General features: G+C 41.4%; 1 protein-coding gene across 3 annotated transcripts in view; it reads left to right on the forward strand.

The window, feature by feature from the left end:
• Positions 1-2,316: 2,316 nt before the first annotated feature.
• Positions 2,317-15,145, forward strand: part of LOC106072546 (choline transporter-like protein 2) — a 35,863-nt gene continuing 23,034 nt past the window's right edge. The window contains exons 1-4 of one of the 3 annotated variants that reach the window (XM_056040867.1): positions 2,317-2,660; positions 3,416-3,577; positions 4,560-4,608; positions 5,861-5,934. In XM_056040867.1, coding sequence (XP_055896842.1) covers positions 3,520-3,577; positions 4,560-4,608; positions 5,861-5,934 — 181 coding nt within the window. In that variant the 5' untranslated portion in view covers positions 2,317-2,660; positions 3,416-3,519. Of the gene's footprint in view, positions 2,661-3,415; positions 3,578-4,559; positions 4,609-5,860; positions 5,935-15,145 lie in introns of those variants that run through there. The other 2 variants (XM_056040866.1, XM_056040868.1) reach the window with 2 other exon arrangements.

The raw sequence follows: 15,145 nt of genomic DNA on the forward strand, positions 1-15,145 counted from the left end.
TCTGTAATTTAGCCTTAGTTATATCTTAGTTGTATCTCTGGCACAACCTCTATGATATAATCGTTCCATTCTCAGTGATAATATGATACAACCTCTGTTGTATAAATTATACAATCATGACTGATATAACTTTAGAATGTGTAGGACTTGCTTGATGGAAGTGGTTGTAGGAAAAAGCTGGTCAGTCATAGTTCCTGTCTGGAAATAGTCATATAATGTTCCTGTCTGGAAATAGTCATATAATGTTCCTGTCTGGGAATAGTCAGTCATATAATGTTCCTGTCTGGAAATAGTCATATAATGTTCCTGTCTGGAAATAGTCATATAATGTTCCTGTCTGGAAATAGTCATAATGTTCCTGTCTGGAAATAGTCAGTCATATAATGTTCCTGTCTGGAAATAGTCATATAATGTTCCTGTCTGGAAATAGTCAGTCAAATAATGTTCCTGTCTGGAAATAGTTAGTCAAATAATGTTCCTGTCTGGAAATAGTCATATAATGTTCCTGTCTGGAAATAGTCATATAATGTTCCTGTCTGGAAATAGTCATATAATGTTCCTGTCTGGGAATAGTCAGTCATATAATGTTCCTGTCTGGAAATAGTCATATAATGTTCCTGTCTGGAAATAGTCATATAATGTTCCTGTCTGGAAATAGTCATAATGTTCCTGTCTGGAAATAGTCAGTCATATAATGTTCCTGTCTGGAAATAGTCAGTCATATAATGTTCCTGTCTGGAAATAGTCATATAATGTTCCTGTCTGGAAATAGTCAGTCAAATAATGTTCCTGTCTGGAAATAGTTAGTCAAATAATGTTCCTGTCTGGAAATAGTCATATAATGTTCCTGTCTGGAAATAGTCATATAATGTTCCTGTCTGGAAATAGTCATATAATGTTCCTGTCTGGAAATAGTCATATAATGTTCCTGTCTGGAAATAGTCATATAATGTTCCTGTCTGGAAATAGTCATATAATGTTCCTGTCTGGAAATAGTCAGTCATATAATGTTCCTGTCTGGAAATAGTCAGTCATATAATGCTCCTGTCTGGAAATAGTCAGTCATATAATGTTCCTGTCTGGAAATAGTCAGTCATATAATGTTCCTGTCTGGAAATAGTCAGTCATATAATGTTCCTGTCTGGAAATAGTCATATTATGTTCCTGTCTGGAAATAGTCATATAATGTTCCTGTCTGGAAATAGTCAGTCATATAATGTTCCTGTCTGGAAATAGTCAGTCATATAATGTTCCTGTCTGGAAATAGTCATATAATGTTCCTGTCTGGAAATAGTCAGTCAAATAATGTTCCTGTCTGGAAATAGTTAGTCAAATAATGTTCCTGTCTGGAAATAGTCATATAATGTTCCTGTCTGGAAATAGTCATATAATGTTCCTGTCTGGAAATAGTCATATAATGTTCCTGTCTGGAAATAGTCATATAATGTTCCTGTCTGGAAATAGTCATATAATGTTCCTGTCTGGAAATAGTCATATAATGCTCCTGTCTGGAAATAGTCAGTCATATAATGTTCCTGTCTGGAAATAGTCAAATAATGTTCCTGTCTGGAAATAGTCATATTATGTTCCTGTCTGGAAATAGTCATATAATGTTCCTGTCTGGAAATAGTCAGTCATATAATGTTCCTGTCTGGAAATAGTCAGTCATATAATGTTCCTGTCTGGAAATAGTCAGTCATATAATGTTCCTGTCTGGAAATAGTCATATAATGTTCCTGTCTGGAAATAGTCATATAATATTTCAGTCTGGAAATTTCCTAAACTGGCAGCGAAGGAGAGTTAAAACGCAATTGTCGTGGGTTTGATCCCCCTACTGATCTTTTTTTTTTTTCAATGATTCGATTCATTCAGATCCAGTGAGACTAAATCTGATTCGATCTGATCAGATACCACCCGAACCTATAAGATCCCCTCCTATTTCATTTGAACATCAAGTACCAATCAGATTCCCATAATGACAAATATCTTTTCAAGATGATTCTATCGGATCGCTTTCAATCTGTGGATAGGATCATATCGGGTCCAGTTAGATCCATTCCGATTATACCACTACCAGCTTCACAAAGTAGGATTAGATTGAAAGCAACCAGGCCTGCTATTGCTTGTTTTTGAACTGATGCTGCTATATCAGCAAGTCTTTCTCCGTAAGAGGTTTTTTTTAATCGTCCTGTGTGTAAAGACACTACATAAAGTACCAGGCTAATAAACGATTCAACGATTATAAAATGATTAAAATTTATAAACGTAAGTCTATGTTATAATATCTATCACAAATATATAGACCTATCATCAAATCATAAAAATGTATCACCAGATAAATAAATCCTAATATAATGAAGTTTCATTGCTAATAATCCCATGCCATGCTGAGGACCACGTCAATTGTACACCTATAAGGCTGTCTCAGAGAACCGATCGAAGCCAGGTAGAGTTTGTTATCGATCGCTTGCTAGGAATGCAAAGCTAGATGCCATGACGAGATCAACACTGCGTTCTGTTTTGTGTGTAGGATTCAGCATTCTGTGTGTTCATTGGATCTTTCGAGACTATGAAGAAGGCAACATTTCAATGAATTATAAAACTTGGTCACTGCTAATGACAGGCTAAGTAAGGAGTAGGAGAGCATATCAACCCCCACGGTAAGTCTGTTAACACAAACATCTCCTAGACATTTCATTATTATGTGGCTTTATTTGTTATTGGATGATGATATTGTTTTCAATTACTTACTAAAACATTAAACTATAGTATCAAATAGGCATATAGTTGCTAACAACAAACTGCCACAGCAAAATGTAAAGTTTGACATTAGGTTAATCTTGTCCTAATTTTTAATTGCCGCCTAATTTTCAATGTGCTATTATTAATAGACATACCGTATTTGCTTTCTTTTCTGTAGCCTGTAAATCTGTAATAAACATGTTACTCGATCTAAAGAGTGGTTCTCAAACTGTGATACTAAAAGCACAATAATGAGTCTCCCAATTACTCATTGTCAGTCTCACTCTCAGCTCTGTGTTGGGTTCACCGAGTCCGAGTATTGCCATTCTTGAATGTTTGTCACACCTTCAATTCAATGAGAAGAGGGTTATTAACATCGATTGCACAGGATCATTGTAGAGAAATTGTGTCGATTAAATTAAAAGGTTTACAGAGAGTGGACTATTGATACGTGAAGGGTTATTTCGGAGGTCAATTAAAAATGTTGATATTAATTCCTGATAAACAAGTTGGTAGGTTTGAATGGGCGAGGGAGGGGGCGAAAGATCTTTGTAGTTTTCGTACCTAAAATTATGGCTTAGCCTATTAACTTATTCACAGCGTTGTGTTGATTTTATATTCTACTTTCTATGGAAGAAAGTTGGGTTTATTTATGAGTGAAATATTATGCTAGCAGATCATGATGGAACGATATTTGATGTTTACAACTTGGAGAAGTAATCTCTACAATAGAACTTTTAAAGTCTGATAGAACATTGAAGCCATCCAAACAGGAACATGCCTTGTTGTGGCGGAAGTGAAAACATTTCCTCAGCAGACGACGTGAAGAAATACGGTAACTTTTTTTTTAATGGACTATATCTTACCTCGTCATTTTTACAATAACTCTGTATCACGAAATCTGGGGGAATCTGGACATGAATCTAGAAAAAGGCTCTAACGATTTTCCTAGAAATTTTAATGTTAATATTAATGTTCATTTTTTAAAATGTAACAATCATTAGCAATTAAGAGTCAAATATTCGCTCTATAAGTTGTATAAAGAAGGTATTGTCTTTAAAAAAAAGTATTTTTTTTAAATTGTTTTTTTTTGTTTTTATATTTTGAAGCGGAATTTAAAAAAAATGTTTTAGCCTACTTGGTCTTGGAAATACTACACGTCAGAAAATAGAAAATGTATTTCTCTTCATGATTGTATTTCCTTATCTCCCGTCGTAATAAGAGGAGTAACCCTAGCGCTAGCACGGATCAAATATTAGGAACAAGGCTGCATACATGTTAGCACGAATTCAAATTGGTGAAAGAAAAGTAACTGCTCTACAAGTAGCTAAAGAATGTACTAGATCCATTGATTGTAGGCGGCGGGTATGAGAGAGAAGGTTTCCGTGCTGCAATTTCAAAAGCAATTTTTAAAAAGAAGCTTTAGTCTGAATTCGAACTCAAGGTCTTGAGTCTCCACGATGAAAGGCCCACGTGCTAGCCACTGAGCTATTCCAGTGCTTATAAAGGTTTTATAATAATATATAATGTTTAGCAAAGACTTATAATTCTCTACACATGACTTATCACCCCTAAGCTTGACACGTTTTCTGCATTAAATATTAATAAATCACGACTAATTGATAAACTAATTGGTTTATTATTCTTTCTTTTATTGATTAACGACTTGTTATTTACAGAGTGAGTTTATATATAGGCTTTGTAAAAAACGGGGGCTACTTCATACACTTGTGTACTAGTCATTGCTATTTAACATACCAATTTAGTCAATACGTTTTCTAACCTAATATTATATATTTATTACATTTTTACTTTAGGAGAAGCAAGGCCCTTTGATCCCAATTTTAAGGGACCAATTAAAAAAAGGTATGACATGCATATTAAAACATTTTATATAATAATCTATTCTAAAGATGTTCTTAAAATGAAAATATGTAGGCCTATTTAAAAAAAACATTAATGTAAACATCCCAAATATTAAACTTTTATGCATATAGGCTAATTGACACATCTGAAGTTTTGAGATATTAGAAATAGAAGCAATAGGATCAAATAGGTCATGAGGAAATAGTGACGTGAATAGGATTAAATAAAGGAAAGCACTGACCAGGGCACGAATACAGACCTCCGACTCCGACCTATTAGCAATGTCATAGCACAGGGTTAGGTTGTTGTTATTTTTTAACCTTTTTACTGAAGTACTCTGTGCTGCAAATTAGTCTCGTGCTGTAATTAGATCAAGGCCTGTATGCTAATTCATTATTATTAATATGAATTTTTTTTATTTTTGTATAAAGACGTCACTAGGGTTGATGTCAACTCTTCGCAATATAGATATTCCAATCAAAGTTCTCTTTAAGTTTTAAGCGTTCCGAAACTTGTTAATTTATGAAAGTCTTTAATAATTGATTCCCTTTGGTTTCACCTCGTGTTGGGTGTCTGCACCCAACGTACCCTATCGATAGCCACACTGTTTGTCAGAAAATGTCTAGAATTTAACTTCCTCCTCTCTGAAGCTACATGTCTCTGTATGTGTTTATATTTTGAAGCTCTTTTCATTTGCCATCTAATTCGTAATCACTGTACTGGATTAACACCCGTTCTATTATAAACTCCTCTGATAAACTCCTCTAACATTCTGCTTCTCCAAGGGAGCTAAATGTTTTACTAAATGCTTCATACCAGTGTCCAGTGTTACCCAACTTTGTTTCGGACAGAGGGAAAAAAACTTGGTTTCGGACAGGCTGTCATAGAACTTTGTTTCTGACAGGGGGCCATAGAACTTTGTTTCTGACAGGGGGCCATAGAACTTTGTTTATGACAGGGGGCCATAGAACTTTGTTTCGGACAGGGGGCCATAGAACTTTGTTTATGACAGGGGCCATAGAACGTAAAGGCACGCGTGTCACTGACCTATTCGATACATTTTGTTTGACTGTTTTTCTTGAACAGGCCAATTATACAAACGTTGACCCTTGGTTGTGCTTCAATAATTATTCACTTGGCTTAGTTACGTATTGCGGGTTTAAGTATAAATTAGAAAAAAATTGTTTCCATTAAGCTAATGTTGACATTGTCTGGCACGGCGCTTTCTTGTATTGATTGTCTCCTCCTGCAGGTCGTGTACAGATGTGGTCTGTTGTATTCTGTTTGTCATCTTTCTGGCAGGGATGATTGCCGTGTCACTTGTTGGTAAGTCAATACTACACCGAGGCCATCTAGAGAGCAAGTGTTGGAGGACAAGGACACTATAATCATCAACTAGTTCTACAAGGCAACACAAAGTTTGGTCCTTTGCTAATGACGCAAGCAACATTCATGTTCCAGTTTCTTTCTAAGATATCTACAAAAACTCCCAAACTATTTTGATTTTAAAAAAATATACATTTGGGCAATAGAAAGACGTGTGGGGATCAAGAGGTTTGGACGTTTCAAAATAAAATACAGGTTCCTAAGTAAAGCTTAGCTTATAAAATACTTCAACAACAAAATAAAATACAGGTTCCTAAGTAAATCTTAGCTTATAAAATACTTCAACAACAAAATAAAATACAGGTTCCTAAGTAAATCTTAGCTTATAAAATACTTCAACAACAAAATAAAATACAGGTTCCTAAGTAGATCTTAGCTTATAAAATACTTCAACAACAAAATAAAATACAGGTTCCTAAGTAAATCTTAGCTTATAGAATACTTCAACAACAAAATAAAATACAGGTTCCTAAGTAAATCTTAGCTTATAAAATACTTCAACAACAAAATAAAATACAGGTTCCTAAGTAGATCTTAGCTTATAAAATACTTCAACAACAAAATAAAATACAGGTTCCTAAGTAAATCTTAGCTTATAGAATACTTCAACAACAAAATAAAATACAGGTTCCTAAGTAAATCTTAGCTTATAAAATGCTTCAACAACAACCAAAAAAAAAAATCATGGCGACCTACGCGTGTTCCTGGGTCATTCTAGTCATTATTATTATAGCTTTTATATAGCGCTACTTTCATGCTTATAGCATGCTCAGAGCGCTTTTGATCCAATCTCTTTTGTGCACCAGTGGGGGGGGGGGGAGGGAGGGGGTATCTAGGAGTTGGTTTTCCGTGCTGCCTTTAGGCACTCAGTAAACACAGCTCTGCCCGAGTCTGACACCCTCGAGCCCCCATCTAGGTAGCCAAGCCAAGCCAAGTTCAAGCGCACTTGACCTCTTGACCACGCTTCCCACATGCATGTTAATCAATGACTTAAACTGTGCCAAGTCATTGGTTTTCCTGGCTGACTCAGGCAACCCATGCCATGCTCTAATAGCACTAGGGAAGAAGTAGTTTTATTATTAAAATGAACTCTTCCAATTGTTTCCACATACCAATTTATCCTATAGTAATAAAACAAGAGAATAAAAAGACACTGGATCCTATCTTAACAATAAATAACATTGGTAGACCCACTTTATAGCATAAAGATCTACATAGAGATCTAGAGTCCGTTTCTGCTTTATTTATGAATCTTACATTAGAACAAAAATAAAACGACAAAGAAGGGACGCTATCCAATTGTTGTATGGGTTCACTCCAGTTGTCGTTCCTATTCACAAGTTATGAGCACCATCCAAAGAGATTTGCTTAGTATCTCAGCTAGCGACATGATCAAATTAACATGGAGGACTTGAACTCCGATTTGGAACAGAACAGGAAGGACTAGTCTTCCCATAGTGCTCTGACGAGAAACAGGGCCGTACAGCGTAGTATCTCGTAGCCTCCATTCAAGTCGAGTGACTGTATAGACACGTCCCCCCTTAGCTCTCGGAGCTGGGGACACAAAATGCGACACTGTTTCGATGCTTTCTCCACAGTGACGGCATCGGGAGTCGTAGTTCGGACGGAACCAGGCAAAGTATGACCCAACAGGACAATCATCCGTCCTAAACTGCGCAATGATTGTTTGGTCTAACCTCCTCAATCATCACCGCGGATTGTCGCGTTCTGGCCGACGCAGATGATGCCAGAAATCACAAACCCTGTCGGGCTCCTCCCAGGATTTTAACCACTTCTCATGAATGAGTGCTCGGATTTCTGCCGTTGCCTGTAGAAACGTTTTTGGTGCCTCGAGATTCGTAGTTGCACCCGCTCTTGCGAGGCCCCTGACGCCGCAATGTGAGGGCGTCCACTGCATAAAAAAGACAGCTTCAATAAATCGGCGGATGTTATCTGCGGCGCCGACTCTGCCTCTTCTACTATGATCGTCCCCCACCGCAATCCATGGCTAAGAGACTGGAGCGAGAGTCCATTACCAGTACGACCGTGGTCGCGCTGGTTTCTTTGTTGGGCATTTGGGCTTTAATAACCTCCAATTCCCTAGTTATGCCTGTAAGTTTAAGATCCATGGAGCAGAGAGCTGGTTCAGTCCTGTCCGGGTAATCTATTAGGGCCCCATGTCAAGATCTATCGGGCTCCATCAACAGCGACCCATCGGTTTAGCAGAAAATGGCATCTGATGGGTATGATTATAGAGTAGCTGATGCTATGTCTTTGAGAGTGCCGGTGTTAAGTGCCTTTTGATGGGTCATGTTTATTTATGGGAAGATGGATGACCAGAATGTATCCACGAAAAGACTACAACAGAAATCTCTAACGTTTGGCTCACCCATATTTTACTCTAATGAAAATTATAGACTTTTATTGGTGGACTCATGGTCAATGTTGTGAATGCGGTGACAAGTCATTTCATCCTTGGTCACTTCATCCTTGGTCACGTCATCCCCAAATATTTTGTTTTCTTATTCATTGTTTAATTGTGCTTTTAAGGCTTTGATTTTAAGCCCTCATTTCATCTAATACATAAATATGATTGTGTAGAATGTTGTTTGATATTTTTGACTTGTTACTAATGTGTTTATAGTGTTTCCCCTTCCACTTTACATTCTTGATGAGAAATCTTATAATATATTGTAAATCTGTGTGTGTACTTAGCTAAAACGCTACTATTGGATGTGGGGGATATAATATTATATCATCCTGCGCATGACGTAATGATCAAAGGCCAAGGTTTGGTGGAAGTAGTGAAAATCATTTTAGAGGTGAGAACGATTAGAAGACTTATGATCATGCCGCTGATAACTCCTGGCGACCATCTTGAACTTTATTTTATTTTTCAATTGCTCTTTCTTGAAAATGGGCGCGTCAGTTTTAGCCTTGAAATAAGGTTTTATTTTTTCTAATAAAGTCTGACTTCACCCATCCTCAGGATATCATGTCGCCTATATAAGTTTGCTTTAATTCCTTTTAAACAATAACATAGTACATTGTGTTATAGAACTTTATCGGTATTTATTTCATATTTCTATCGATATTTCATTTCTACATGTCTATGTAAATTTGTTTATTGATATTCACTTTAGATATCAACACTGGTATATTTATGTGGACATCAATACCTATTTATACTATATTTCCGTCATGATTAGGTTTCTATAGCCTTTAAAATTGATTGAGTGCTCACTGGAACAAATCTTGCATGTAGGTTGTCTCTCTCTTTCTGCCATTAGGCGTCGATCTGATCTAAATTTTCCCACCCCACTCTATCTGATTAGCGTAGATAAAGACTAAAACACTTTTTACATGACCTCTATATTTATACTTGTTACATTTTTATCGTTTTTAATGGCCTTTAATTTAATTCGTATCTAATGCATTACACTTTTTGTCATGTCAATAAAAAGGAATATATTAAATATTGTTTATTTCACGATTCTTACAATTACTATTTGTCTGATAAAATGATCAGATGATGAAATGACCAGGGGATGAAATGACCGAGGATGAAATGACCAGGGGATGAAATGACCGGGGATAAAGTGACCGGGATGAAATGACCGGGATGAAATGACAGGGGATGAAGTGGCTGGGGATGAAATGACCGGGATGAAATGACCGGGGATGAAATGACCAGGGGATGAAATGACCGGGGATAAAGTGACCGGGATGAAATGACCGGGATGAAATGACCGGGGATGAAGTGGCTGGGGATGAAATGACCGGGATGAAATGACCGGGGATGAAATGATCAGGGGATGAAATGACCGGGGATAAAGTGACCGGGATGAAATGACCGGGGATGAAGTAGCTGGGGATGAAATGACCGGGGATGAAGTAGCTGGGGATGAAATGACCGGGGATGAAGTAGCTGGGGATGAAATGACCGGGGATGAAGTAGCTGGGGATGAAATGACCGGGGATGAAGTAGCTGGGGATGAAGTAGCTGGGGATGAAATGACCGGGGATGAAGTAGCTGGGGATGAAATGACCGGGGATGAAGTAGCTGGGGATGAAGTAGCTGGGGATGAAATGACCGGGGATGAAGTAGCTGGGGATGAAATGACCGGGGATGAAGTAGCTGGGGATGAAGTGACCGGGGATGAAGTAGCTGGGGATGAAATGACCGGGGATGAAGTAGCTGGGGATGAAATGACCGGGGATGAAGTGGCTGGGGATGAAATGACCGGGGATGAAGTGGCTGGGGATGAAATGACCGGGGATGAAGTAGCTGGGGATGAAATGACCGGGGATGAAGTAGCTGGGGATGAAATGACCGGGGATGAAGTAGCTGGGGATGAAATGACCGGGGATGAAGTAGCTGGGGATGAAATGACCGGGGATGAAGTAGCTGGGGATGAAGTAGCTGGGGATGAAATGACCGGGGATGAAGTAGCTGGGGATGAAATGACCGGGGATGAAGTAGCTGGGGATGAAATGACCGGGGATGAAGTAGCTGGGGATGAAATGACCGGGGATGAAGTAGCTGGGGATGAAGTAGCTGGGGATGAAATGACCGGGGATGAAGTAGCTGGGGATGAAATGACCGGGGATAAAGTGACCGGGATGAAATGACCGGGGATGAAGTAGCTGGGGATGAAGTGACCGGGGATGAAGTAGCTGGGGATGAAATGACCGGGGATGAAGTAGCTGGGGATGAAGTAGCTGGGGATGAAGTAGCTGGGGATGAAGTAGCTGGGGATGAAATGACCGGGGATGAAGTAGCTGGGGATGAAGTGACCGGGGATGAAGTAGCTGGGGATGAAATGACCGGGGATGAAGTAGCTGGGGATGAAATGACCGGGGATGAAGTAGCTGGGGATGAAATGACCGGGGATGAAGTGGCTGGGGATGAAATGACCGGGGATGAAGTAGCTGGGGATGAAATGACCGGGGATGAAGTAGCTGGGGATGAAATGACCGGGGATGAAGTAGCTGGGGATGAAATGACCGGGGATGAAGTAGCTGGGGATGAAATGACCGGGGATGAAGTAGCTGGGGATGAAATGACCGGGGATGAAGTAGCTGGGGATGAAATGACCGGGGATGAAGTAGCTGGGGATGAAATGACCGGGGATGAAGTAGCTGGGGATGAAATGACCGGGGATGAAGTAGCTGGGGATGAAATGACCGGGGATGAAGTAGCTGGGGATGAAATGACCGGGGATGAAGTAGCTGGGGATGAAGTAGCTGGGGATGAAATGACCGGGGATGAAGTAGCTGGGGATGAAATGACCGGGGATGAAGTAGCTGGGGATGAAATGACCGGGGATGAAGTAGCTGGGGATGAAATGACCGGGGATGAAGTAGCTGGGGATGAAATGACCGGGGATGAAGTGGCTGGGGATGAAATGACCGGGGATGAAGTAGCTGGGGATGAAATGACCGGGGATGAAGTAGCTGGGGATGAAGTAGCTGGGGATGAAGTAGCTGGGGATGAAATGACCGGGGATGAAGTAGCTGGGGATGAAGTAGCTGGGGATGAAATGACCGGGGATGAAGTAGCTGGGGATGAAATGACCGGGGATGAAGTAGCTGGGGATGAAATGACCGGGGATGAAGTAGCTGGGGATGAAGTAGCTGGGGATGAAATGACCGGGGATGAAGTAGCTGGGGATGAAATGACCGGGAATGAAGTAGCTGGGGATGAAATGACCGGGGATGAAGTAGCTGGGGATGAAATGACCGGGGATGAAGTAGCTGGGGATGAAATGACCGGGGATGAAGTAGCTGGGGATGAAATGACCGGGGATGAAGTAGCTGGGGATGAAATGACCGGGGATGAAGTAGCTGGGGATGAAATGACCGGGGATGAAGTAGCTGGGGATGAAGTAGCTGGGGATGAAATGACCGGGGATGAAGTGGCTGGGGATGAAATGACCGGGGATGAAGTGGCTGGGGATGAAATGACCGGGGATGAAATGATCAGGGGATGAAATGACCGGGGATAAAGTGACCGGGATGAAATGACCGGGGATGAAGTAGCTGGGGATGAAATGACCGGGGATGAAGTGGCTGGGGATGAAATGACCGGGGATGAAGTGGCTGGGGATGAAATGACCGGGGATGAAATGATCAGGGGATGAAATGACCGGGGATAAAGTGACCGGGATGAAATGACCGGGGATGAAGTAGCTGGGGATGAAATGACCGGGGATGAAGTGGCTGGGGATGAAATGACCGGGGATGAAGTGGCTGGGGATGAAATGACCGGGGATGAAGTGGCTGGGGATGAAATGACCGGGGATGAAGTGGCTGGGGATGAAATGACCGGGAACCTGTGGATGCAATGAAGGTTTGGGTTTGTATGTGAACTCAGTCACATTGTTTTTTGTCCCAAATGTAACGGTTATTCATGGCCCATATATTATACAAAAGCTAATAAATAATTAGTTCTTTAAAAGACAACATCATTGCCCATAATAAACAGTTAAATAGCATTGATAGATTTGAGAATCAATGTCCCAATCTACTGACTTGGATTTCCAAGAGACTTCTATTCATTATTGATAGACTTAAGTGAGTTGTATTTGAGATGGTCAGGCGGAATAGCGCTCGGCTATCGAAATAGTGAGCTTGCGCTATAACTCCCACTGTCGTCTGGTAGTCTCTGGAGAAAATGACGTTTTTCAGCGTCCTTGAGTCGACCAAATCCAATGGCTAGCTCACATTAGACCCCCGTGCACTGAACAAATCCAATGGCTAGCTCACATTAGACCCCCGTGCACTGAACAAATCCAATGGCTAGCTCACATTAGACCCCCGTGCACTGAACAAATCCAATGGCTAGCTCACATTAGACCCCCGTGCACTGAACAAATCCAATGGCTAGCTCACATTAGACTCCCGTGCACTGAACAAATCCAATGGCTAGCTCACATTAGACTCCCGTGCACTGAACAAAACCAATGGCTAGCTCACATTAGACTCCCGTGCACTGAACAAATCCAATGGCTAGCTCACATTAGACCCCCGTGCACTGAACAAATCCAAAGGCTAGCTCACATTAGACTCCCGTGCACTGAACAAATCCAATGGCTAGCTCACATTAGACTCCCGTGCACTGAACAAATCCAATGGCTAGCTCACATTAGACTCCCGTGCACTGAACAAATCCAATGGCTAGCTCACATTAGACTCCCGTGCACTGAACAAATCCAATGGCTAGCTCACATTAGACTCCCGTGCACTGAACAAATCCAATGGCTAGCTCACATTAGACTCCCGTGCACTGAACAAATCCAATGGCTAGCTCACATTAGACCCCCGTGCACTGAACAAATCCAATGGCTAGCTCACGTTAGACTCCCGTGCACTGAACAAATCCAATGGCTAGCTCACATTAGACTCCCGTGCACTGAACAAATCCAATGGCTAGCTCACATTAGACTCCCGTGCACTGAACAAATCCAATGGCTAGCTCACATTAGACTCCCGTGCACTGAACAAATCCAATGGCTAGCTCACATTAGACTCCCGTGCACTGAACAAATCCAATGGCTAGCTCACATTAGACTCCCGTGCACTGAACAAATCCAATGGCTAGCTCACATTAGACCCCCGTGCACTGAACAAATCCAATGGCTAGCTGACATTAGACACCCGTGCACTGAACAAATCCAATGGCTAGCTCACATTAGACCCCCGTGCACTGAACAAATCCAATGGCTAGCTCACATTAGACTCCCGTGCACTGAACAAATCCAATGGCTAGCTCACATTAGACTCCCGTGCACTGAACAAATCCAATGGCTAGCTCACATTAGACTCCCGTGCACTGAACAAATCCAATGGCTAGCTCACATTAGACCCCCGTGCACTGAACAAATCCAAAGGCTAGCTCACATTAGACTCCCGTGCACTGAACAAATCCAATGGCTAGCTCACACAAGACTCCCGTGCACTGAACAAATCCAATGGCTAGCTCACATTAGACTCCCGTGCACTGAACAAATCCAATGGCTAGCTCACATTAGACTCCCGTGCACTGAACAAATCCAATGACTAGCTGACATTAGACACCCGTGCACTGAACAAATCCAATGGCTAGCTCACATTAGACTCCCGTGCACTGAACAAATCCAATGGCTAGCTCACATTAGACTCCCGTGCACTGAACAAATCCAATGGCTAGTTCACATTAGACCCCCGTGCACTGAACAAATCCAATGGCTAGCTCACATTAGACTCCCGTGCACTGAACAAATCCAATGGCTAGCTCACATTAGACTCCCGTGCACTGAACAAATCCAATGGCTAGCTCACATTAGACCCCCGTGCACTGAACAAATCCAATGGCTAGCTGACATTAGACACCCGTGCACTGAACAAATCCAATGGCTAGCTCACATTAGACTCCCGTGCACTGAACAAATCCAATGGCTAGCTCACATTAGACCCCCGTGCACTGAACAAATCCAATGGCTAGCTCACATTAGACACCCGTGCACTGAACAAATCCAATGGCTAGCTCACATTAGACCCCCGTGCACTGAACAAATCCAATGGCTAGCTCACATTAGACTCCCGTGCACTGAACAAATCCAATGGCTAGCTCACATTAGACTCCCGTGCACTGAACAAATCCAATGGCTAGCTCACATTAGACTCCCGTGCACTGAACAAATCCAATGGCTAGCTCACATTAGACCCCCGTGCACTGAACAAATCCAAAGGCTAGCTCACATTAGACTCCCGTGCACTGAACAAATCCAATGGCTAGCTCACACAAGACTCCCGTGCACTGAACAAATCCAATGGCTAGCTCACATTAGACTCCCGTGCACTGAACAAATCCAATGGCTAGCTCACATTAGACTCCCGTGCACTGAACAAATCCAATGGCTAGCTCACATTAGACTCCCGTGCACTGAACAAATCCAATGGCTAGCTCACATTAGACTCCCGTGCACTGAACAAATCCAATGGCTAGCTCACATTAGACCCCCGTGCACTGAACAAATCCAATGGCTAGCTCACATTAGACTCCCGTGCACTGAACAAATCCAATGGCTAGCTCACATTAGACTCCCGTGCACTGAACAAATCCAATGGCTAGCTCACATTAGACTCCCGTGCACTGAACAAATCCAAT

The sequence above is a fragment of the Biomphalaria glabrata genome, chromosome 9, assembly GCF_947242115.1.
Source record: "Biomphalaria glabrata chromosome 9, xgBioGlab47.1, whole genome shotgun sequence".
Taxonomy (NCBI): Eukaryota; Metazoa; Mollusca; class Gastropoda; family Planorbidae; genus Biomphalaria; species Biomphalaria glabrata.